This window comes from Rousettus aegyptiacus, unplaced genomic scaffold (assembly GCF_014176215.1).
Source record: "Rousettus aegyptiacus isolate mRouAeg1 unplaced genomic scaffold, mRouAeg1.p scaffold_m13_p_1, whole genome shotgun sequence".
NCBI lineage: Eukaryota > Metazoa > Chordata > Mammalia > Chiroptera > Pteropodidae > Rousettus > Rousettus aegyptiacus.
The window spans coordinates 12,035,072-12,059,695 of NW_023416284.1; the positions used below are offsets into that span (position 1 = coordinate 12,035,072).

A 24,624-nucleotide genomic window follows, 5' to 3' on the forward strand; every position below is an offset into this window, starting at 1 on the left:
CAGAGTACTCATCACAGTCCCTGCTACTGAGCAAGCACTCAGATCGTGGCTACCGATGCCTGTTATTGAGGATGCCGAGGCTCAGCTGGGGTGAGTGACTGGCCTAAGGTCACACAGCATTGGCATTATTGCCAGAGCCGAGGCTTGAATCCAGACCAAGTATCATATGATATATGAAATTCTTACTTTGACTCTATGATCCAAACGAAAGTTGTCACCTGATGGTTAAGACATTTAGGAACCTTTTAATGAGCAGTCGTCATGTGTAAGAGGCAAAGTTGCCCTCAAGTTGTTGGGACTACTCAGAGCCTGAAAGAACAGGTGAGACGTGACTAGGAGTGACCATGATAGGAGGTGGCAGGTGGCTCTGCCAACAGAGGTCTGGATTATGTCAGGGGACAGAAAAAAGGGCCACAGACTGGGGGCCAGGGAGGTATTCACGAAAGGACTGGAGGGATGGGTAAGCCCGGGTAAGTAGAAATGGGGGACGGGCCTTTCAGATCAAAAGACAGAACAGGAGCAAAAGCATGGTCCCCAAAGGTGGGGGAACCATGTGATTCTCGGGGGGAAGTAGATTCTGTGGATGGAGATGTGACCATTTGTTGAGGTTTTTATGGTCTAGGTCTCCTACTCCAGGGAGGGTATAGTGGAACATACACTGGCCTGGTGTTAGATCCATGAGGGTTTATATCTTTCTTCAACAAATGAGCGATTTGCTGAGTAACTTGGGCAAGGTGCACCCCCACTCCGAGCCTGTTTTTCCATCAGCAAAATCAGCTACTCAGACCTACCATGTAGCATGCTTAGAGAGCACTAGAGATATCATATGTTCAGCTGCTGACTCCAAGCCTGGCACTTAGGAAACACTCTGCAAGAGGGGGTTCCCATCATCCCTCATTCCTACACACCGGGAAAGCTGGCTTTGGATGAGGATTTGGAGCGGATCCTGTTCGTGGTCAACCTGGGGACCATTGCCCCTATGGAGAACGTCACCGTCTTCATCAGCACCTCCTCAGAGCTCCCGACACTGCCCAGTGGGGCTGTGCGGGTCCTGCTGCCTGCTGTCTGCGCCCCAATCGTGCCCCAATTCTGCACCGAGAACGCTGGCCCCTCCAATCAACAAGCCCAAGGGTAAGGAGCCCCGGCATGGACCAGGGACAGGGTCTCAGGTGGGCAGCAGAGAGTCTGTCCAGTGAAGTCAGGGGTGTGCAGGGCAATAGAGACAGGAGGCGGAGGTGAAGCTCAGCGCTGCGGTGGCCACCACCCGCAGGATCGCTCCTGCCCTGCTCACTTTAGAGCACATAAGAATCTCCTCGGAATGCCTTGCATTGGTACTGGCCAGAATTCCTGGGATTTGGACAGCTGGGGATCAGAATGTCCAGGCTTTATTCTCTAATGCGCTTGAAAGGTATTTTCTAAGCATCTATTATGTGCTAGACACTGAGTCAAGTGATCCAGGGCCCACGAAACCAACAACGTGGTTCCTGTCTTTTTGGAACTTGGTGGGAGAGATCGTTATCCAATTTATAACATCACTGAAATGGAACTGTTTGTGTACTTGCATGCATAATTAATTATGTGAAAAGTGTGGTGAAGGAGACATCCATTGGGCTAAGAGTACAAAAGAGGGACCCCACCTGGGGATCCCAGGGCCAGGCGGGGCTTCTCTGAGGAGTGACACTTCAGCTGAGTGCTGAGCCGTGAAAGAGAAGTAGGAAGAGAGAGGAGGTTCCTGCAGGTGAGACCAGCAGAAGCAAAGGCCCTGAGGCAGCGGGTGTGGCCAATGGGAGAGTGAAGGAGAGAGGTCAGAGGGCTGGCGGGGAGTCAGATGGTATAGGACCTTAAAGGATCAGGTGACGGGCATTTGTTAGCACAACAGAGAAGCTAGCGGCACAAACCAGTCTCAGGTCATGGAACACCAGCTTATGTGTCACCTTTGTAAGTGCTACCGTGGACACCAAGCCTTGCGTGTTTTAGAGGCAGGGCCTAGCAAAGCTAGGGACATTCAAGACTTTGGTGGATCAGGGCACAAGGGGCCCGGGAGGCCCTGATGCCCCTGAGGTGACTCCAATAAACTTATTCCTGCCCCTTGTGGCAAGTAAAGTTAGCAGAGGTGCTCAAGACGGAAGCCTGCATCAAATCCCTATGAGCCTTCAGGTTGCTCAAAGAGAGTAACAAGAAAAAATAAGAAAAAACAGATAATACCAAGTGTTAGTGAGGATGAGGAGAGAAGGGAACTCGTTCAGTGCTGATAGAACTGGGTTCTGGAAGAGCCGCCCTGGAAAACCATCTAGCGATACTCAGTGTGTGCCCTTTGACCCAGGGATCCCAGAGAAATTCTTTTGTAAGTTCAAAAAAAGGATATGAATGAACATCTTTGTGTCCGTGGTCCCTGTGGATGCAGGGGGCGGAGGCGGGAATAAATAAGTATGATGTAATATACTTATACAATGTAACAGGTGGCCCTAATATGTATAACAGGTACCATGTCAGCAGCAAAGACTTTGATTTACAGACCATCCCCTGGACAGAGCTTAAAAACACAGCGCTGCGCGAAAAAAGGGAAACAATTGAATGAGATTCACAATATAATGCAATCCTTTCAGTTTAAAACTCATTCACAACCAAATGCCACCGCGTATTTTACAAGGATACATGCCTATTAGGGGCATATATTAAAGGCCTTACTGGGTGTGCAGGTGGAGGTGGGGGGAAGGGAGCAGGATCACAGACAGGGCTGGAAATGACACAAAGAGGAACCAGAATCCCGAGCGTTCAGCAGGGAGCAGACACTTTGCTAAGCACTCGCTCAAGACAACAGCGCAGCGATTCGAGAAGTGGTGTGATGTGGTCCAGCAGGAGCCAGACAGACCTGGGCAAGGATGCATGCTCTGCCAAGGTCCAGTCATGGGGACTTTGGCTGGTTGCCTCATCCTGCCAAGCCTTGGTTTTCCCATGTCGGGGGTGGGGGAAGATGGGTCCATGATGCCTTCTTCTGGGGGTCCTAGTGAGAACAACGTGAGGTAAGGCTATGGAACACTATGTCTAGCGCCTGGCCCATCCCTTGTAGGCAGCTGTGCCTGTATCTGAATCCAGGCTCTCCCTGGGGTCAGGTTGAATGGGAGGGTAAGGGTCGGGGTGGGAGGAAGCTCCTTGGCCCCCTTTCAGGCTGGGCTACAGGCGCACCAGGGCTGCCTGGGACTCACCATCTTCTCGATGTCCTCTCATGCTGCTTCCTGCACGGCCTTGGTCTTGGCCGCCCACCTCCTTCTCCTCTCCACCTCCTTCCCAGCAAAGACAGACATTGTTTCGGCACGCGGGCCCTGGATTCCTGGAACAAGTTGTGCCTGGCGACTCTCCTGGACACTGACGTGTCCAACCCCATGGAATATGAGTTCAACTTCCAGCTAGAGATCCGTGGGCCGTGCCTGCTTGCAGGTGAGAGAGCTGCCCAGATGCAGAGACTCTGGAAGAAATAGAGACCCAGGGACTCGGGGCGGGGAGGGCTTCAGGCCCAAAGCCACCAGGGTTAGGAAAGAAGGGGAAGACAGCTTGAAGCACATGGGGCTTTTTGGAACCCTATTTCCTGTTGCCCAACAAACAATAGAAGATGAGTCCCTCCCAAGGACAAGTTTCAGGGCGGTCCTCACCCCCACCTCGATGGCTTCCGTGGGGAAACGTCCATGGGAGCGTGGTGGTTCTTGGTCCTCATCTAGAGGCCGCAGCCAACCGGTTCTCACCTCGCACAGCAGGATCACCAAGGCGTCTTTCAGAATCCTGCCACCCAGCTCCCACCCCAGAGCTTCTGGTGCCATTGGCCTGGGGCGTGTCCTGGGAATTGGATATTTTAAAACTTCCAGCTGACTCTAATGTGCAGCCAGAGTTGGGAACCATTGTTCTGATGATTCCCCTCCCCAAACCACTCAAGATTTTAAAAGGACACTGGGATGTGGTTTCCTGTCAACGGGTGTTTTCCTAGAGCAGCACGACGTTGTGACCCACCGGGCATTTACGGAGTGCCCCCTGATTAAGCGTTAAGCTCTTTCTATCTTTATGTGTCCAACGAGGAAGCAAGTCCTTTGACCCCCACTGTATCCACAGAGCAAGAAGAACCATTAGACACCACCTATCTAAACCCCCAGTTTGGAGCTGGGGAAATCGAGGAGGCCTGTCCATGGTTACACAGCAGGTCAGGATCCTCTGATCAAGCTGGAGCGCCAGCCATCTCTGGCCTGGATCTTGATGTCCCCCTATCTCTCTGGGGCCTCCTGAGTCTATCCTGCCTTTCTGTGCCTCTTAGGGGTAGAGAGTCCCACCCATGAGATCCGAGCTGACGCCGCCCCATCCGCGCACTCAGCCAAGAGCATCATTATCACCTTGGCCAACAGGCACACCTTCGACAGGCCCGTGGAGATCTTCATCCACCCCAGTGGTACTGTGCCCTGGGCAGGGCCCCCGGGGTGTCTGTGGGAGGGAGAAGATGCTGTTTCTGTGGGGCGCAAGCATGTGGCCCTGTGCCCTGTGGCCAGCCAGGGAGAGGGTATGGGTGTGTGGCAGAGGAGAGGAGACCAACTACTTGCCTCCTGGGAAACTTGGCTTAAGCTGGTGGAATTGAGTGTCTCCTGCCCTGGTTCAAGCTCCAGAGGCTCTGGAGTCTTGTCCAGCCACTGGGGCACTTTACCTCCAGGCCAGCTGAGCTGAGGATCTTTGAAAACCAAGGTCAGTGAGACCCTGACAGCCATGAATTCTCAAGGAGAACTCTTTGCGTCTTTAAGAATTCATAGATTGTCAGGACCTGGAAAGACCAGAGTACCCAGTCCCACTCCCATTTTATAGGTGGGTAAACTGAGGCCCAGAGAGGGGCAATGAGTCACCCATTAGGCTCTCCTGCCTCCCGGGGCCCCACACAGCGTCAGGGCTTCCACACCCCTCTTCTGACTGGAGTCCTTCCTACTGTGAGGCTCTGGCCCCAAACCAAGGCCCCTGGCATTACCTTAACTCTCGGACAAGCGCCAAGAATGGATCTCATCTCTGCAGAGCCCCACATGCCACATGTTCTGATGGAGAAAGGCGACATGACCCTGGGAGAGTTTGACCAGCACTTGAAGCGAAGAACAGATTTCATTAAAGGGATGAAGAAGGACAGCAGCGCGGAGCGAAAGGTGAGGGTGACCGAAGCAGAGTCAGGTGGCCGGACTAGGGCGGCATCAGGAACTTGATCTTCACTGGGCCAGTGAGGAGGCTGGGCCCGAGTGGGGGTAGGACGTGCCCAAGGTCACGCAGAAAGGTGGTGGCAGATCCTCGTCAAAGTTCCGCTTGGTGGGCTGGGGCACTGCAGGGCAGAGGAAAGGGACTTCCACACGCAGCAGTCACCCGGGTGCTACCCTCCTGCCTACTGGCCAGTCACCACCTACGAGTGCCACCAAGGTGCCTAAACCAGTCAAAATTTTAAGCTGGCCGTAGAAACAACCTTAGTCTTCTCCAGGCTGTTCCACCCCCAAGGGACACCTGGGAACTTACAGCCAGGTGCCCTCCCAGCTCCATCTTTATTCCTGGGCCTCCGTTTTTCCACCCGCTCACGAATCTCTTGCTCTTCCTTCCTCTGGAATTCTCGCTGGCTATTACATAAAGAGTAAAGGCAGAGCAGGGAAAGCCCGAGAAAGATCCTTGCCCTCTGCCTGCCCTCTCCCTCGTGAAGCTCAAGGACACGGAGGCCCTGCTGAGGGGTGGGGGTGGGAAAGGAAATGGCAGGAGGCTGAGCCGACAGCCACAGTTGCACCTGCAACCCCTCTCTCGCTCATGGCCCCGCACACCGAGCCGGGTCCTGAATGCCAAGACGGTTTTAAGAATGATGCCCTGCCTCTCTTTATTGCCCCCCTTTTTAGATGAGAAAACTGAGGTTTAGCACCCAAAACTAACTGGTGAGCTGGGAAAAAGAGAAGACTGTTCCCTTGGGTTGGCTTTGGTGACAGTGAGGCTAAGGACTTGGACTCGGGACCGTTATGCTGGATTTAAGAGCCCTCCCATTTCTGCTGGCCTGACTGGCAGAGGATGATGGCAGACGGGAAGTGTACAGGAACATGTAGACAGCTTACTGCTCACATCACCCGTGTTTTTAGGGATCCTACTAGAAGTACCTGCTTGGTGGGGGACGAGGAGGTGTAGATGGCTCAATGCCTGTCATATCATCCCCATGTTGGAGACCCCACTGGAAATACTTGTTCTCACAAAGGTGACCTCTCTTCCAGATGAATTTCTTGGGGGAAGAGGCTGGAGCTAGGTTCTCAGAGTGGGGGTGGCACTGAACTCTGAGAACTACCGCATGCAGACAGTATGGGTGGGGGCAGCCATGGGCCTCCGGGGGCTGGGGCAGGGTGCCCTGCCTGCCAAGCCTTAAATCAATTAGCTCTGGGACCACTGAAGCAAATGAGAATTAATTTTCCATCTTGAGTTGGTTATGCAAATGCCCTGTCTTTTCATGAACTCCAGGGATGATGGCGATCATCCCAAAGCTGCTAAGAAGTGACAAGTTTATTGTAATTGGATAATGGCAGCTTGAGGAGCCATTAGGGAATCCTGAGCCAGGGCCCCCACTCTCTGAGATGCAAACAGCAATTTCCCAGAGATGCTCCTCTCGCTGGCAGATGTGGCTTTTGCTACCTTGAGCTCTGTCATCAAAAAAGCTAAGCTGGGCAGTGGCTTTCAGCCAAGGAGCTCAATGTGGGAGGGAGAGTACAGCCCCTCACCAGGGAGGGAGGCGAGCATCCAAGAGGGTGACATCAATCAGAAAGAGTATGTGGGATAAGCTGTCAAAACCCGTGATTTAGCAGAGCGGACAAATGACACAGAGAATGGCACCATGCAGAAGAGACGAAGATGCTGTGAGAAGCAGAGACAGATGGAGACATAGACTAAAAGAGAGAAAGAAGGATGCACGCACGTGTCAGTGGCGGACAGGAAAGACCCACACCAATTCATTCTCTCAGTTATTCATTCAACGAACACTAAGTGCTCAGTAGATGTCAAGCTCTGTTCTAGGGACTGGAGAGGAAACACTGAAAGCAACATATTCTTGTCTTCATGGAGCTTACGTTCTATCACAGAGAGACGGGCAAGAAGTAAAAATATGAGCAGGATCAGTTTGGAGAGGGCTGGGAGCATGAAAGAGATAAAACAGGATGATGTGAAAATGATTTCTACCACTGGGTGCTGTCTAACCAGGTGTGTAGAGAAAGCGTGTCTGAGAACTAGACCTGATGGATGCTGAAGAACTGAAAGCAGAATAATGTTTAGATAACAGAAAAGTGGCTATGGTGGCTGAAATGTAGGGAGCAGAGTAGACAAAGATAAGGCGACAGGTAGACAGGGGCAGTCCCTAGGGGACTTCATAAGCCATGGTGCCAAGTACGAGGGGAAGCTATTGCTTAATCAAGAGCATGACAAGGATGATCATGCTGCTTGCTCTGCACAGAATGGACCACAGTGAGATAAAAGTAGAGGAAAGAGGCCAGTAAGAGATTATTGCCGGGGTCCAGGCAAGAGATGAATTTGGGTGGTAGCAGTGGAGACAGAAAAGAGGACAAGTTTAGGATGTATTTTAACTGCAGAACTGGCAATCGTTTGCTGATGGAGCGGATGTGTGGGGTAAGGAAAAGAGAGGAAGCAAGAATCATTCCTCGTCTCTGGTTTGGACACCACTGGGGTGGGTGATGATGTCACCTACTGAGTTGCAAAAGACTCTCAAATAGACAAACTGAGAAGCAGACACAGAGAGACATGCCCACATAGAGACAGAGAGAGAGACAGACAGACAGAGAGAGAGACAGAGAGACAGAGGGAGAGAAGGAGGGAGTGGGGAGAGAGAGACAGAGAGAGAGAAGCCAGGATAGGGGGAGAGAGGCAGAGTGAGGACGGAGAAAGAGACTTGGTGCAGAAAAAGTGGGAGAGTCAAGAAGGAGTGTTCAGCATCACGTCAGGGCCAGCCAAGACAACACGTAACAGGGCAAAGAACTATGATGTTGTCCTTCCTTTGTTTACTGAGCCTATCTCTGTACCAGCCTCTCTCTATGTTAAGCCCCAGAGATGCAAGAGACTTAGGCATGGCCTGCGTTCAAGTGACATACAAGCTGGAGGGGAGGCAGAGATATGACCAAAAAATTGCAGCGTGAGAACTGCCTGGGCCCCCATGACAAACAGCAACAATGAGGATGGCTACTGTTTAGAGACAATGACTCTCTGCCAGGCAGCAGGCTTCACAAGCATTGCATTCAATCCATACGAGTTGGTGAGGTGTGTATTCTTATCCTCATTTCATGATGAGGAAACCAAATAATTGAGTCCACCTGGGAGACTGGGGTAGGTTTTCCAAAGAAGGAAAATTGGAAGAGTGAGTAGGAAGTTATTAGTGGGAGAGAATCAGTAAACCAGGGAAACCAAGTTCACAGCCAAGATGAGCCAGAGCGGCTCATATACTGAGTGTGAAAGCTAAAGAAATCGCTATTCAGCTAGGACCTGCATGTGTGCCAGGGATTTCCCATCTCTGCGCCAGCTCAGTTCATTCTCATAACCACCCTGAGAAGGGAACATTATTTGCCCCATTTTACAAATGAAGAAACAGACCCGGAGGCGGGACTCGCTCAAGATCACACAACTGGAAGGTGACAGAGCCGGGATTCAAACCTAAGTCTTTCTGCCTCCAAAATCCATGCTTGCTGTTGCAGCCTGTGAAAGTCTAGCAAACAGAGGAGCCAGGTGCAGTCAACCTGACGTCTTTCATGCAGAGTTTGAGTGAGATCTTGACAATACTTGGGTGAGTGATGGGGGACCAGTGAGAGCCCCCAGGAGTAGTGCTGGACCCCTCGAATGCCCAAGTGAGAGTCTTCCTTTCTCCTCCAGACAGAAATCATCCGGAAACGCCTCCACAAGGACATTCCCCACCATTCCGTCATCATGCTCAACTTCTGTCCTGACCTCCAGTCGGTCCAGCCGAACCTAAGAAAGGCCCATGGGGAGTTTATCTTCCTCATCGACAGGAGTGGCAGCATGAGTGGGACCAACATCCACCGCGTCAAGGTACCTATTAGAGGACCCGCTCCCCTGGGGTCTAGGGCTCCAGGGTAAATCAGCTGTGCTCCCTCAAACCAGCCTTATCAGCACTTTCGTTTCCAAAAAGCACTTTGTCCACACTTGAACCACTTTCCTAAATGACTATCCATGACTAAGAGGAACATCAGCTTTGTTTAAAACCAGTTTAAACAAAGACACTCAAAATCAGCTCACTCCCAAAATCAAACCCTGAAGGGGTATGAGCAGAGGTAGAACTGTTGTCCATTTGCAGGGGGTGAAGTCATCCGCATCTTTCCTTGGCATTCTACAACCTTTGTTGGGTGTCTGCTCAGAACTAAAACACCTCACGGAGTACTGAGCAGAGAAGGGTACAGAGAAGAGAGGAAGGAAACTAACATTTGCTGAGGGCCTACTACGTGTCAGATATTGTGTGCTAGCCACTTCACATACAGCTAGCTGTTTAATCCAGACAATCATCTTATGAGGTTGGTCCTATTGTCACCCGTTTCCAAAGGGGAAAACACATCCTGAGAATTTCAGTAACCCACCCAAGGTCACATGGTGAGCGTGATCTAGACTAAACCCATGTCTGTCTGACTGTCCCTACCACCTGATATCAGAGTTTCACTGGACATGGCCCCCATGCCATCATGGAATGTGTAGAATCCAGTAGAAAAGATTTGGTTTATCTTCCCCAACCCCCTCAATGCCTAATATGTGCAAAGCCCTAGGCTTGGCCATCTGGAAAGACATTAGGTTTTAAACACGATTCCTGACATTCAAGTTGCTCACACAGCCCTGCGAACAGTCATGCCTGGGAGCATGATCTCACCTGTGGAGAGTTCTGAAGGAGTTCAGAAGACCGAGTACTAAAAGTCTCCCCCATACAGCCAAAAGCTTTTCATCTCCCTCAGGAGACTGTTCACCTTGATTTTGGCGTTATCCTACTCTCTCTTGTATTCTCGGCTATACAGATATCTGTCTCCTCTTCTGGAGTTATAAACTCATTAAGGAAAAGGATCAGATCTTTCTCATCTATCTCTCCCCATGGAGCCTAGCTCTATTTATACATAAAAAGCCCGTTGTGGTTTATTGAACTGGGTAAAGGATCATAGTTCAAGAGAACGAGGGATAAGGAAATAAGAAGAGATAGGGCCTGAAATTTTATCCCTCCCTACCCCCGGTTTGTCCCTGGAGCAAACTCTTGTTTCCAGGGTAACCGGATCAGCAATGAGGGGAGAGGTTCGGTGGGATCTGTGATGCCAGCTAACTCCTCTGTCTTGCTATGATTGTGTTTTGTCTTGAAGCATAACAGAGTAATCACATATCAGACCCAAGTTCCTATTTGAGGCCTCTTTACAGTGGAGTGTAAAGAGGACTCGTTGGTACCTTGCCCCCTCCCTGGCCCTCCATCAAAAACAAATGTTGGAACGGGGAGCTGTCCACAGGGCTGGAGTGCTGAAGTACACTCCTGGCCTGTATGCCCATGTATATTCCATTCCGCTGCCATACCAATTTATAAAGCATCTCTTCAGTTACTCTAAGTATCATGGGATCATTAAACATGCCTTAGAGAGCATTCGATCCATTTTCCCTGCCATTTTCCAGGTAAGAAAACTGAGTCCCCAAAAGGCTGTGTTTTTCTCAACATCACAGTGCTAGTGAAGGAACCTAATAAGCTTTCCCCTTGTTGGTTAATTGCTCATCTTCCTTACATCGATGATATGGAATTATACACACTCTTGCATTAAGAAAAACTCTCTTTTCTAATTACGTCATTTCTGCTGCATGACTTACTGAAAAGAGCAATGCCTGGGTTCCAGGGTCCATTCTGCCACTGACCTGCTATGTTCCTTTGGATACGCTGATTCTCAATCCTGGGATCTGTGTATAGTTTCCCTAAAATGAGAGGGAAGGATTAAATCAGGGAGGGCAAACGTGTGTCACATAGCCCTCTGTTCCCCTCTCCCAAGCCCAAGTAGTCATCAATAATTGACTAAGACATTTATATACATATATATATATGTATATATATGTATGTGTATATATATGTACATACATATATATATATATATATACACACACACACATATATATATATGTTGAGCCTGGACTCAGTCTCTATATCCTTATATCCTTCTCATCAGTGTTCCAGGCAGTTGCTACCAGTTAAGTGAAGTTGGTTTATGAGTAGAATTCCATTCTGTGATCCAAAGACCTTTACAACCTTGACATTCGAGAATTCTCTGACATTAACTTCCTCCAGCTCTCTTCTCAGTCCCTTTCCCCTTGGAGTCTCTCTTGCTCTCTTTTCCAGTTCAGCTCACTGACCTCGAGGTCATCCTTTCACAATCCATTTTGCTACATACACATGCCCTTTTAGAAAAAGGCACAAAAATTCCTTGGGCGACACAGCCCCTTCCCCACTGACAATGAGGTCATTGGGGGGGGGGGATTTCTTAGGTCATTACTTGTGGTCCATTAGGTAAACATTTTAGGGAGAACTAGGCTTAGGGAGGTAAGAGAGAATAGAAATCCAAACAGCCATGCTGAAGGGGAAAGTTCAGCCAATTTAATTTCCTGCAGCTGGTCTCATTCTTCAGCTGCCACTTGCTGCCAAAAACATGGCTTTGAAAATTTTAATAGGTGTGAGCAGAGACAATCTGTATAAATCAGCAGAGTCTCCTGCTTGCAGGAATATATAAATTAGTGGATAATGAAAAATATGCAGATATTGACATCTTTCATAGAGAAACAAAATATATTGACAATCAACAAAGAGATACTGGGAGAGTGTTAAGGCTCATGTTTAATGTTAATGTTCACAAAGGGGTTTGGGGAGGGGCCGCAGGTCTGTGCGGCCTGGAAGGCTGTATGGTTTGGAAATTTCCAGGATCCACTTGCAGCTGTTTACTTCCAGATTCTGGGGTATAACAGTTTGTTTCCCTGGGGCGCCATCAATAAACTATAAGGGGATGAAGGAGAGCCCCCATTCCTGAGTTCTGTACCAAGGCAGAGCCGACACGAATAAAGATCTCATAAAAATCTTGGGCGTTATGCTTTGACAGTCTCAGTCCTATTCTTACATTTTGTGATCCTGCGCAATTCCTGAACCCTTTGAGCCTCAGTTTCCTTATCTGTAAAATAGAGGTACTAATATTAATTTGTATCTCATTGGTTGGATAACAGTAACCATTTCCTGAATGTTTAATGTGTGCCAGGCTGAGGCTCAGAGGAGTGGCATAACTAATCTAAGACCAGGTTTGTAATGGCAAAGGCGAGATTTAAACCCAGATATTTTTAACATCAAGGTGAACCTTCTTAACCACTTTGCATCAGTTAAATGAGATAATTCATGTAAAGTGCTTAGCACCACATCGTAATACCTCGATGTTTGTCATTGCATTGTATTCTCCTCCTTGTCATCAATATCATCATCTTCCCTCTTGTCATCTCTTCCGCTTTCCCTCTTTGTCATTATTTTTCCCATATACCTTTATCAAGGTCTCCTGGTGTTGCATAATTAATAGATTAAGACTCTTTAATGTTCAGAGACTTTGGAGACAAAGTGACATATATTTGAGTCCTAGCTCCATTATTTACTATCTGAATGCTCACCAGCGACTCACTTTACCTCTCTGTGCCTCAATTTTCTCTTGTATAAAATGGGGGAAAATATCGTGCCTGCTTCAAGGGTTATTGTGAAGGTTATGTAAGGTAATGTACATAAAGTACATCCTGGGCATTCAACAAATATGAGCTAAAGAGACTGTCCCTTAGGGTGAGTCTGCTGCAGAAAAGCCCTGGGTGAGAGCCAAAAGTCTGTTCCATCACCATTGTGACCTGGGCCAGGCCACATGCCTCCCTTGGACATCAATTTTTTTGTTTTGGCAGAAGGGCGTGAGTGCTCCCTGCTCTCTACCTCCCAGGGTCAGTGGGAGGTGAAATGGAACTGGCAAGCCATAGCAGAATGGCTTTGAGAAGTCAGACTTGCTACACGGATGAGAAATTTTATGATGATGGCTTTGGTCCAGCCTGAGGTCGGCATCAGCAAATTTCTTGATCTGGGGGAGAAGGAGATATTGGGTGCAGACAGAGGGGCGAAAGGCCCATTTGGAGGCAACTTCTGTGCAGGGATAATCATACTGGTGTGTGGTGGCAGAAGTAATAACTTTTTCCCAATTCTGAAAATCCTTTTCTTGCCTGCTAGGATGCCATGCTGGTGGCTCTTAAGAGCCTCATGCCATCCTGCCTCTTCAATATCATTGGGTTTGGATCCACATTCAAGGCCCTGTTCCCTTCCAGTCAGACCTACAGTGAGGTAAGGAAGGGCAAGGCTGGGACCAGGAGGGAAGGGGTGGTGAGGATTAGATAAAAGGGAGGAAAAAGAAAGAGGAGGCAACCCTGCCTTCGAATCCTTCAGCCCATGTAGGGCCTAGGTGATGCCCAGGAGGAGAGGGCTAAAGAGAAGTTAACTTCGTCTAAGCAGTTTTCTGATATCACAGCCTTCTGATATCCTCTTCGTTAAAATAAAGACTATGTTGGGCAAAATATGGGTGTGCACAGAGAAGGGAACAGAGGGAGGAGTAGAAAGAGGATGTTTATTCTATGCCTACCACTCTGGGAAGCCTCCGTCTCATGAGGACAATCGATTTATGTGAGGTTGAGCTAAAGAAGTGAATGGCAAGGGGTAGCAGAGTGAATGAGTGGATAGGTAGGCGAAGAATGGCGCTCTCAAGACTCAAGCTACAATTTGAAACAAGAGGACTGTGACCCCAGCAGCATGTGCAAACTCGGAGCATCTTATCCAGGCCTAGCAACTGAAAGGAAGGAAGGAAGGAGGGAGGGAGGACTTAGAGACCACTTTTCAATTAAAAATAGCTTTATGGGTTTTCTTAAATAATATAGGTTGATTTCTCTCACAATTTTAAAACCTAGAATGTCGAAAAGAAAAATTTAAAAATCTTTCATGATCACATATGTCTGAAAAAAAAAAGAAGAAAAAACACTGTTAAGAGCTTAGCATAAATCCCTCCAGACTTTGTTCTATGCATTTATACATATTTTCAATAAAGATAGGATTAGACCTTCCATACCGTTCTGTTTTCTAACATAACAGCATATCACGAGCATATTTCCATGCCAAGCAGTACGAATCTGCAATAATTTTAATAGCTGCCTCGTATTTCAATTGTGATTTACTTAACTGAACCCCCACAGTAGGGCAATTAAGTTGTTTGCCTTTTATTCTATTTAGTCATCTTTGCAGCAAAGATTCACATACATCCTTTATGATTCCCTTGAAATTCCTAGTCTTGCTGGGTCAAAGGTACATATACATTTTAAGATTTTTTGATACATGCTGTTACTCCAAGCATGAATGTTGGAAGAGCATCCTCCTGAGTCAGAAGAAGGACATCTGATGTCCAGTGAGAATGTGTCCTTGCTGCAGTGACATCCATCCAATGCCAGTAATCCTTGGCCAGTGGGTCTCACAGTGTTGGTCCAGGAGGCAGGGAATCTGAAGCCCAGGTTGGGGAAGTGATTTCCTTACAATATTGTAGGGATTTAGAGCCATAGTCAGGCCAGGACTTAAGTCTTAAGATTTCCGGTCTAGTATTCTTTCTGCCATACCACCTGCCTTTTTCATCAGAAAAAGAAAGCTCAATTGTGCTGAGCAGTTAGGGGCTTGATGTGCCACCTTTTCCAGGGTTGTTTATATGTTTAAAGAGGAATCCAGAAACGACGGCAACAGGTTAATATACCACAAATGGTAGCATCCTCAGGCATTGATAGGAGTGTTATTGAACAGAAGCGTACCAAATGAGTGCCCACCTATTCTTCCTGTGCATGGAGCAAAAATGAAATTAGAAACAGGACTCAACTCCGGTGAGGCTGAACTATATTATCCAGGGGAACAAAAGGACTTGTTCCCCAGGGGGCTTTATCTCCTCACTGCAAAGAGGCCCTGGGAACTATCCTCACTGCCTGTGTCCCTTTCCTGCAGGAGAGCTTGGCCATAGCCTGTGACAGCATTCAGAGAATGCGGGCTGACATGGGTGGCACCAATATCCTCTCCCCACTCAAGTGGATCATCCGGCAGCCAGTACACCGCGGCCACCCGCGGCTCCTCTTCCTGATCACAGATGGGGCAGTCAACAACACCGGGAAGGTGCTGGAGCTGGTGCGAAACCAAGCCTTCTCTACCAGGTGGGCACAGGCTGAAGGTCTAGAGCTTGGTTATCCTGGGCTGCCCTGGGCTGAGGCTGCCAGAACCAGGATAGCATGGAAAATGCTGGAAGGAGAGAAGAGAACCCTATAGTACTTTGCTTCCGGGATGGTGTGGCTGACTTCGAAGTTTGCCTTTTCCCCTCAAAAGTACAGGAAAGGATGAGATCTCCACACCTGTATATACAGCTCCCAAAGAGCAGCCTAGGCAGAAAACTTTCCTGCTGCTTTGATTCTGCACTGGGATGGGAGTTCTGGGCTGTACGTGTGAATGTAAATGCCCATTGATGGACCTCTTTCTTGTTCCCCGCCCTCTGCCTGAAGCTAGGGTCAGCTGTGAGATAGCTCTGCTGAATAATGCTCTGTCCCTTTCCCCTGAAGGTACAAAAATGGCAGAGAGAATGATAAGTAGCAGCCTTTCTCTTCCCCTCCCCCCAGGTGCTATAGCTTTGGAATTGGACCCAACGTCTGCCACAGGCTGGTGAAAGGGCTGGCAACGGTGTCCAAGGGCAGTGCCGAGTTCCTGGTGGAGGGGGAGCGGCTGCAACCCAAGGTAGGCAGAAGGGCTCAGTGGTGGAGCTAGGATTTCACCCCAAATCTGAGCTCTCCACTAAGCCACACTGGACCCCAGTGAGAATCAGAGAGGTGGAAGCCACAGAGCAGGCAACACCTGGAGCTGGTACAGAACGCTAGATCCCCTGGTCTCCAGCCACTGGGTCACGGGCTCCATCCACTGGCTGGGCAGGCTCGGGACTCCTGAGAGGTCCCTGCTTTTATGGTAATGGAGTCATGCCTGCCACGTTCCTGATAGTGACTCAAAAGGATATACAGGACTCAGAAATCAAGGAGATTATAGTCAGTCTTCTCTCCATTTCCTGCACAATTGGCACAAATAATCCAACCCCTAGAAAATCCTTGTGTCAGTCCAGGAACTGGAGACAGCTGAAGTTACGAGTGCAAGTTCATGGGAGGATAACATCTGTGAAAGAGAAGCGAGAAGGAAACAGGAAGGAACGCTCTAGGTCTGTGATGCAGATGCAACACCTGTGAAAGGAAAGGAAGGAAGCAGCATAGGGCAGGGAGAGCCTCAGCCAGCAGCACAGGTCTGGCAAGGTCTCAGCCAACCCAATGGGGAGCTGCGGAGCAAAGACTGCCCATCAGGTAGTCTGTGTTGGGCTAAAACTCCAGATGCTAGAATCCCTGCCATGCTCAGTTGTTGCTTGGGGGCTTCCAGGTAGAGGTGCATTCTTGGCTCCAAAGCTGGGGCATTGCATCTGGAGACTGTCACCTAACTGCATTCCTTACAGCCAAAGGACACAGTCTCTCTTGAAGAAAAATTTCAGAGTACACCTCTATGGCTACCACGATCCCCAAATCATTTTCCTCCAGCCTCGCAGTACATTTGAGGAAATCAGCCTATATGATACTACACTACAACTGTCATTTATTGAACGCCTATCAAGTGGTGAATACTTCAAATCCAGTATCTCAGATAATCCTCCCAAATATATTGAGAGTGGAGAATTTCTAACAGATGGGGAAATTGAGGCCCAGGATAGTAAACTGACTTGCTGAAGGTCCCTGAATAGTCCACATTTTGACCCAAACATTCTGTGTGTCCCAGGCTAGTCACTACCCTACATTGAGTCTCGGATTTTTCTCATTTATAAAATGCTAAGAAGCTTAGAGAAGATGACAGCAAAAATCTGCTCCAACTCTGACATTCTAGGAGTCTAAGAAAGTGGCCTGTTCACTGCTGGGCAAACCACCCCAAGGCCTATTGTCACTTCTTTTCTGCTCACACCCCCTTATACTCATACCCACACGGTCTTCGCGCTTCTCATCTGTTCATACTCCTCCAAGCTCACACATCTCCCAAACCTGTGTTCTGACCCTGCCCAACAGATGGTCAAATCCCTGAAGAAGGCCATGGCCCCGGTCCTGAGCGATGTGACTGTGGAGTGGGTCTTCCCTGAGACCGCCGAAGTCCTGATCTCACCTGTCAGCACCAGCACCCTCTTCCCTGGAGAACGGCTGGTGGGATATGGCATTGTGTGTGACGCCTCCTTATACAGCTCCAATTACAGATCTGTAAGTATCTTAGAAATTCCAGGGGTCAAAGGGGGTCCGGAAATCTGCCCACAAAGCCAATCTAGCTGGAAAGACTGTTCATGGCAGTTAGGAACTAATTAAACTTGGGTTTACAGTTATAGGATGTAGTTGCCAGGCCATAGGCATTTGGTCATGGTGACACTGCTTGGGTAAATGTCATCATCTCAATATGTGGTTCTCGAGATGCCCTGCAGCAGAAGAACTTGGGAAACATATTTAAAATGCAGATCACTGGCTCCAACCTAGGTCTACTGAATAAAAATCTCTGAGGGTAAGGCCCAGGAAACTTCATTTCACATAATCTCCCCAAAGTGATTTTGATGAACAATTCGATTCCAAAAAATTACACTCAGGTGTCTTTCCCTGAATACTCTAGTCAGGATATAACTCCTTAAACGAGATCATGTTTTACTTACTCAGATTCTCTTTTATGTGGTGGCAGAAGTGGAATAGAGTAAGGAAGTTCTTAAAGTGAGGTGGAATTTGTGCTGAAATGCGTGAGATTCCCTGAGAAGCTATTTCCTCATCCATCTTCCCTCTTGAGTGAGTCTCTCCACTCCACATTGAAGGATGTATCATCTGGTTTTGCTTTTAAGCAGGAGTCACAAACTCAGTACCTAGAGGAATTGGTCAGATATAAAATGAATGAGATAAGCTTGTTGTAAAAATTAAAAGGGGCAAATGCCATGAGGGGTAGCAGTTAAACTGAGTTCATAGAGAGACAGTAAGGAGTGGTGAAGATGACGGCAAACTGGATAGCACGCGCCCTGTAGAAACTGGGCGGCCTCCACTCAGCTCTAACAAACTACCGCTGTGCGAGAATGTGGGACCTGTGTTAACTGTGTTTCCAGTCTCCAAGAGAAGTCAGAATTTTATGTGAAATTTTCAAATTTTAGAATGTTATGGAATCTCTTAAGAACCACGGTCAGTAATTATTGATGTGTTATGGAGAGGAGAGTGTTCAGCTGCAGGGAGAAAAATGCTAAACAAAATGCTGGTCAAGTCTTTGCACAGTCTAGGCCCTTCTCGGAGGTCTGGAGATAGGCCTTGGAGGTCATCAACAGACTCGACCACTACAAGGGACCATCAGCCCATTCTTCTGTCCTTCCCCATGAGGCCAGCAAAGTCTTCTCCTGCTACTAATAGGGCTGCTGGATAAAGGGTACCCTCATGCGTTGTTGATGTAAACATTACTTGCCCTCCTGGAAAGCAATCTCGAAATAGCTCATGAAATTAGAAATAGATAACTTTTAAACTCAGAAATCCCTTCAAAGGGATTTAAAAAGTTACGTACTTCCAATAATTTCTAACACATAGAAATAAAAGTGATGTAATGGAGTTATGTGCAAGGATTTACTGTGGCATTTTTTATGATGGCAAAAGTACATCACCACAGAGTGAAAGCTTCGCAATAAGAAGGGGTAGAATATTGCGCAGTCAGATGTTTAAAAGGATAGTTGACATGCACGAATTCTAAAATGTTTTAAGTGTAAGATTCAAGACGCCGATAGATATAAGTAATATGGTCCGGTTTTCGTAAAACAAAAATGATCCCCTTGTGGTTTACATGTATGTTTATATTATGGAAAATGGAATGGAAGGAACAGATAGTTCATTCTGTTAATTTAAGTTCCTATTTGGAGATAAAAGTGGCATTTCGAATTACATTTTTTAAAACTTTAATAAAGAGGATAATTAAAAATTTAAACGATAAAAGTAATATGAACTCATTTCCATTCACCATCTCTTAAACAGAAGTCTGCCTAAACTTCCCAAGCAAGCGAAGACTTTCCTATTATTCTAGTTCTTTGAAGATGGACTCTCCATCACCTCCCCTCCCGTTGCTTACTGCTCTGTGGAAGCCTTTTCTGACATCTAGCCTCATGCCCAGCCCTCTTTTCTCTCCCTTTATCCAGGACAAGAGGAGACGATACAGCATGCTGCACTCTCAGGAGTCCGGCAGCTCTGTCTTCTCCCATTCTCAGGATGAGGGGCCCAGCCCAGACAGTGGAGATTGTGCCAAGAGCCTGGGGACACCCTTCAACCTGAAGCAGGCCAAAGATGCCCAGCCATCCAGCGGAGACTCCACCACCAGTCCTAGTAAGTCTGCTGCCATTTTGAGCTCTACTCACTTCCCCAGAGGCCGTGATTGCTACATTTTACTGAACACTTACTATGTGCTAAGCTTTATGCAATCTCATCAAATAGTTAATAGCTGCAGAGTGGGCACTATTATACCTATTTTACAGATGAGGAAACTGAGACGGGGAATTTAAGTAACCTGGCTAGGCTCATGGAACTCGAAAGCGGTGGAGTACAGCTTTGTCTCCGAAGCCGTTTTACTGTGTTAGTTTCCATTCAGAAGGTGTTCGCTGATCACCTACCAAGGTTAAGCACTGAGCACAGTGTGGGAGGCAAAGATGACCGAAACATGGCGCCTGTTCTTCTGAAGCTCTCCATCCAGTGAGGGAGATACAACTGGCCCTGACTCTGACCGAAAGCAGTGACGGGGGCCGCAGGAGATTCTAGGCAGCAGGAACTGCCCGAGCAAAGGCGTGAGGTGTGACAGCTGGAAAACGCATACGCGTTGGTTACTCATCTTCTGTGTCTGGAGCACAGAGAGCCTTGAAAACAGAGCAGAAAAGAGAGTAGCTAGATAGATAGCTGAGGGACGGATTGGGCAGAGCTTTGAATGCCAGGTGAGGTGAGGCACCTAAACATATTTCAGTAGGTGATCAGTGTGGAAAACTCAAGAGGTTCCCAAACAGAAAAAAGGTAGGTAAGCCCTTGACCCTTTCCTTTCTGTCCTCCTCCCCCCACCTCCCCTGCACCCCCCACCCTGATGGCTTCCCTGTCACCACCTCTGTCCAGGTCTGGATGTCTCCCCGCGACAGCGGGCATACAGCACCAACCAGATCGCCAACCATAAGCCCTCCCCAAGGGCTGCCACGGCCAGCGACCCCACAACGGCTGCCAGGAGATACCCCCTGCGGAAAGCCAAGCTGCAGGACCTCACCAACCAGACCAGCCTGGATGCCCCGCGGTGGCAGATTGATTTGCAGGTACCCAAGCAGGGCAGGTTGGATTGGAGGGGGGAAGCTGTGTCTCCTGCTTCAACCACAAGGATGGAGCCGTAACTTACATTGAGAAGTAAGTCACTTCTTTCTTCTTTTTCTGGATCTTCAGCTGCCTGAACCCCAATGACATCTTCCTAATAATGATACCCATTGGTCAATGACATCACCTATTCTCTACATACGGCATTTCCCAGTTGGTGAGGGGCATCCGCATCTATTCTCTCATTTGGTTTTATGGCACCCCTGGAAAAGAAGAGAGTGTGGGAGCTGGCCCCCCCCAAACCTGTACAGATGTGGAAATTGAGAGCCTGAGGGCCAGGGTCACACAGCTAGTCAGGGCATTGCAACCCAGGGCCCTCTGCTTTTCCCTCCATCACACTGTACCTTCTGCAAATCCCCAGGAGGGTACATTCACCCAATGCAAAGATCATCTCAGAGTAAGAGCCACAGCAGGACCCATTACCCACTGTACAGCTAGACCAGAGTTTCTCGGCCTCAGTACTACTGATATGATCATTTTTGTTGTGGGGTCATCCTGTGTAGTGTAGAATGTTTGGCAGCATCCCTGGCTTCTATCAAATTAATGCCAGTAACGCCACCACCCCCAGTGACAATTAAAAATGTCTGCAGATGAAGCCAAACGTCCCCTGGGGAGGGCAGGGAAATGACCAGGTTGAGAAACACTGCCCTAAACTAAATTGGTGTTTGGCATGATCTGCACACCTTATCGCGTTTTCTTATGAACGGGCTTTACCTACACTTTGTCATGGTGAGTGTGTAGTTCAATAAAAGCAGCCTATCACACCTCCTCTCCTACCTGTCACCCATATCCCTCCCTGTCCCCATGACACATACGCCACTATGCTCCCCAAGGGCAGAAATACTGGCAACTTGTCCCTGAGGTCCTTCTCTGTCCTTAGCCAGGGACCAACTTGATGCATTGGGAAAACACTGACCTTGGAGTCAAGCAGACTCCGCCCCTCAGACATGGTACTTAACCTCTCTGAGCCCCGATTTCTGCATCTTCATCTACGAAATAGGGAGAATAGCTTTTGCAGATGATTGCGCTAACAGCCACCAACAATAAACATCTATTTGTTAGGAGCTAACTGTAAGTGGAGGACACTTGCAGGCATCAGCTGATACGAGATCAAGTGCCTAGTGCAGCACCTGGCATACAGTAGGTGTCCTTTAAATGCAGCTCTCCTTGGCGAGCGCACCGGGCAGCTTGGCTTTCCCTCGGTCCTGCTTGCTTCTTTGCTTCTCTCTCCTTCATCCTCTGCTTGGCTTCTTCCCCGATCTCATTCCCCCGACACATTTGTGCGAATGTACACACACGTGTGTGCACTCGCATGTACACACTCCCGCCTCTGGCTGGATGAAGGGCTGAATCTTAGACTAATCTGTTGCCATGGAAACTGCAACAGCTGCTGATTCTCAGTTTGTTGGTGATGATGGGGCAAAGGTGGGGGGAATCCCACTCTCTGATGAGCGAAGGGTATCAGGGGGCCCTAGAACCCAACAGCCTGGCTGGGTTACGCCAAAGCCAGCCTAAGGGTAACAGTCCCTTTCCTCTCCCACACCCTCGTACCATCGCAGGACCTCAGGCCCAGAGGAAACAGGAAGGAGAACCCCAGCCCCTGTCCCAAGGAGTTCCCATCTAATTGGGAAGTACAGTCCCCTTCCCCACAAATACTTGATAGAGATGAAAAAGACCCCCCAGTTAACTGTTGGCCTAAAGGACTGAGTCACTTTTCTCTGTTAAACCTAGAATAAGTGCCTTTGCTCCCCCATCTCCTGCCCTACCAGGTGACGTCTGTGTTGCCAGAGGCGCAAAACTAATTTTTAATTAATTTAATACTCTTTAATTGCAAAAATAATACGTACTCAAAATTTGTGATAAAAACCCTTGAACAGCTCGGCTGGGTATAAAGTAAAAAATATCCTTTCCCAGTGCCCAGACCCACCTGGTTCTGAGTGTTTTCCTCTAAACAGTACACACACACGCAAACACACACAGACACAACACACATACACGCTTTAAATAACCACATCTACAGACTTCTCTCCCATTTACTTGTCTAATGTTTTCTTAACTCACTTTTTTTATACACAGTGAAATTAGTTTTTTTTTGACAAATGCATATGAGCATGAGAGCTTTGCTGGAGTAAAGGTGGGGAATTGAAATGCATATAGTCATGTGACCACTCCCACAACCAAAATACAGAACCTTCGCAATTTACTTTTTAAAAGTAAGTTTTATCTTGGACATCTTCCCATATCGATATGGAAAAAAAAAAATCTACCTCTTTCTTGCAGTGTGATGTGGTATTCCAGGTACCTTGACTTGTTTGTCAACGCTGGTTGAAGGATAGTCACAAAATCTTTTTTATACAAACAATACAGCAACAAATACGCAGTATGAGCACATAGATAGCCGCACCCTGGTGTTTTTCCGCAGAATTCGGAATCGCCGGGTCAAAGGAGTCTGTGCCTTTTTTAATGTTGACAGGTACGGCACGCTGCTACATTGTTCTCCCACAAGGAAGTATCGGCGAACTCCCACCAACCATCCGTGAAAGACCCTGTCTTCTCACTGACCATGCTGGGTGTTGCCAGACATTTAAATATTTGCCAGTCTGGAAGATTGGGGGGAGGGGAGAATCGTAATTTATTTTAATTTTTAAGAGCAAGGCTCGTGAGGCTGAGCACTTGTTCATGGGTTCCTGGATACTTTTTCTGTAACCTGCCTGTAACCCATTATTTTACTGAGTTTCTCTCTTCCCCGCCAGTGATTTATAAAAGCATTTTTTTTTTTTGAAAATTATCTTTGTCATGCATGTTGCAAAGATATTTCCCAGTTTATCTCTTGCCTTTTGATGCTTTTTTTTATACCAAGAATAGACAGATTAAATCCACAAAACAGAACCAAAAGTCCAGAAATAAAGCCAAATGCACACGAGAGCTTTGAAAATTGAAAAACCCCAGAGACTCAATAAATGAACCATGTTCAATAAGTTGTGCTGGGATTTGTACTATTCAGAAAATCACAGAAAAGGCTGGTTTCTATTTCCTTACACCAGAATAGATTTTATGTAAATCAAAGATTTAAGCAAACAAAAATAAAATCACAAAAATTCTAGAGAAATTTTTTTGAGTGGCAAAGACCTTTTAAGCATGACATATGAGAAGACATAAGGAAAAGGTTAATTTTAAACATACAGCCAAAAAGTTTTAAACTTCATGGCCAAAAAAAAAAAAAAAGCGAGTTTAGAATGTTATCCACAGTATGTAACTTTCTACGGTTTTCTGTCGTTTGCACTTTACCCGTGGCTTGGGGTTATTTGCATTGATGTTTCTCATAGATTGTCGAAAGTAGGCCACTTGTCCTTGGGTACTGAAGGGGGGGCAGTCTTCAGGAGAAGCTACGGTGCCCAGGGAAGAAGTGTGGCTGGGTCGGCAGGAAGGCGGCCCGCCACCAGGCACACAGCACCCTCCCCTCCCTCTTGCACCCCAGCCCTTCCTGAACCATGGCTCGGACCTGAGCCCGGGCCCCAAACTCAGGGGCCCAGGGGCCCGCAGGCCCTCTCTGCTGCCCCAGGGCTGCCAGCCTGTCCTGCCCACCAGCCCGGAGACCCAGGCCTGGAGCCCCATGAGAGAGCTGGATCTCGGGTCTAGCCTGAAGCCTGTCTCAGACTACCGCATCCCTGGAGAGCTTGGTAAGTGTCCACAAGGTTCAGACCTGACTGCGGACAGGGAGGACTCCTTGGCTATGGCCTGAGTTCAAAGACACCTGTGTCTGCGCCCTTTGGGCGGGGGGGGGGGGGGGTCTGTTCCGGGGAGTCTGTTGTGGCCCATTCTCTCCCTGAGGACCTCACCAACTCCTCTATTCCCCAATCAACCTGGCCCTTGGGCTGCCTCTGTCCCCCAGATGTCCTCGCTGAGGTTGCATGCTCCCTAAGGAGTGCCCTCACCCCATCCTTCCTAACCACTTCCAATGCTGGCTTCTTGAGAGGTGGGTCTGTCCCACTCTTCGGGACAAGCCCATGCCACTCCAGCTACTCTAGGGAAGGAGTTGTGGGTCCTCTGGGGGTAGGGTGGGGATACTTTACTATACTCGGCTTAGAGATGTCTGTGCCC

At 48.2% G+C, this 24,624-nt stretch overlaps 1 protein-coding gene across 1 annotated transcript in view; it reads left to right on the forward strand.

Moving 5' to 3' along the window:
* VWA5B1 (von Willebrand factor A domain containing 5B1) overlaps positions 1–24,624 on the forward strand; it is a 55,066-nt gene that overhangs the window by 19,551 nt on the left and 10,891 nt on the right. Inside the window, exons 4-15 of the mRNA XM_016137533.2 lie at positions 861–1,131; positions 3,293–3,438; positions 4,301–4,432; positions 5,038–5,162; positions 8,896–9,072; positions 13,277–13,387; positions 15,074–15,276; positions 15,733–15,847; positions 17,200–17,385; positions 19,323–19,506; positions 20,278–20,468; positions 24,002–24,203. Of these exons, the coding sequence (XP_015993019.2) occupies positions 861–1,131; positions 3,293–3,438; positions 4,301–4,432; positions 5,038–5,162; positions 8,896–9,072; positions 13,277–13,387; positions 15,074–15,276; positions 15,733–15,847; positions 17,200–17,385; positions 19,323–19,506; positions 20,278–20,468; positions 24,002–24,203 (2,043 nt within the window). The remainder of the gene's footprint in view (positions 1–860; positions 1,132–3,292; positions 3,439–4,300; positions 4,433–5,037; positions 5,163–8,895; positions 9,073–13,276; positions 13,388–15,073; positions 15,277–15,732; positions 15,848–17,199; positions 17,386–19,322; positions 19,507–20,277; positions 20,469–24,001; positions 24,204–24,624) is intronic.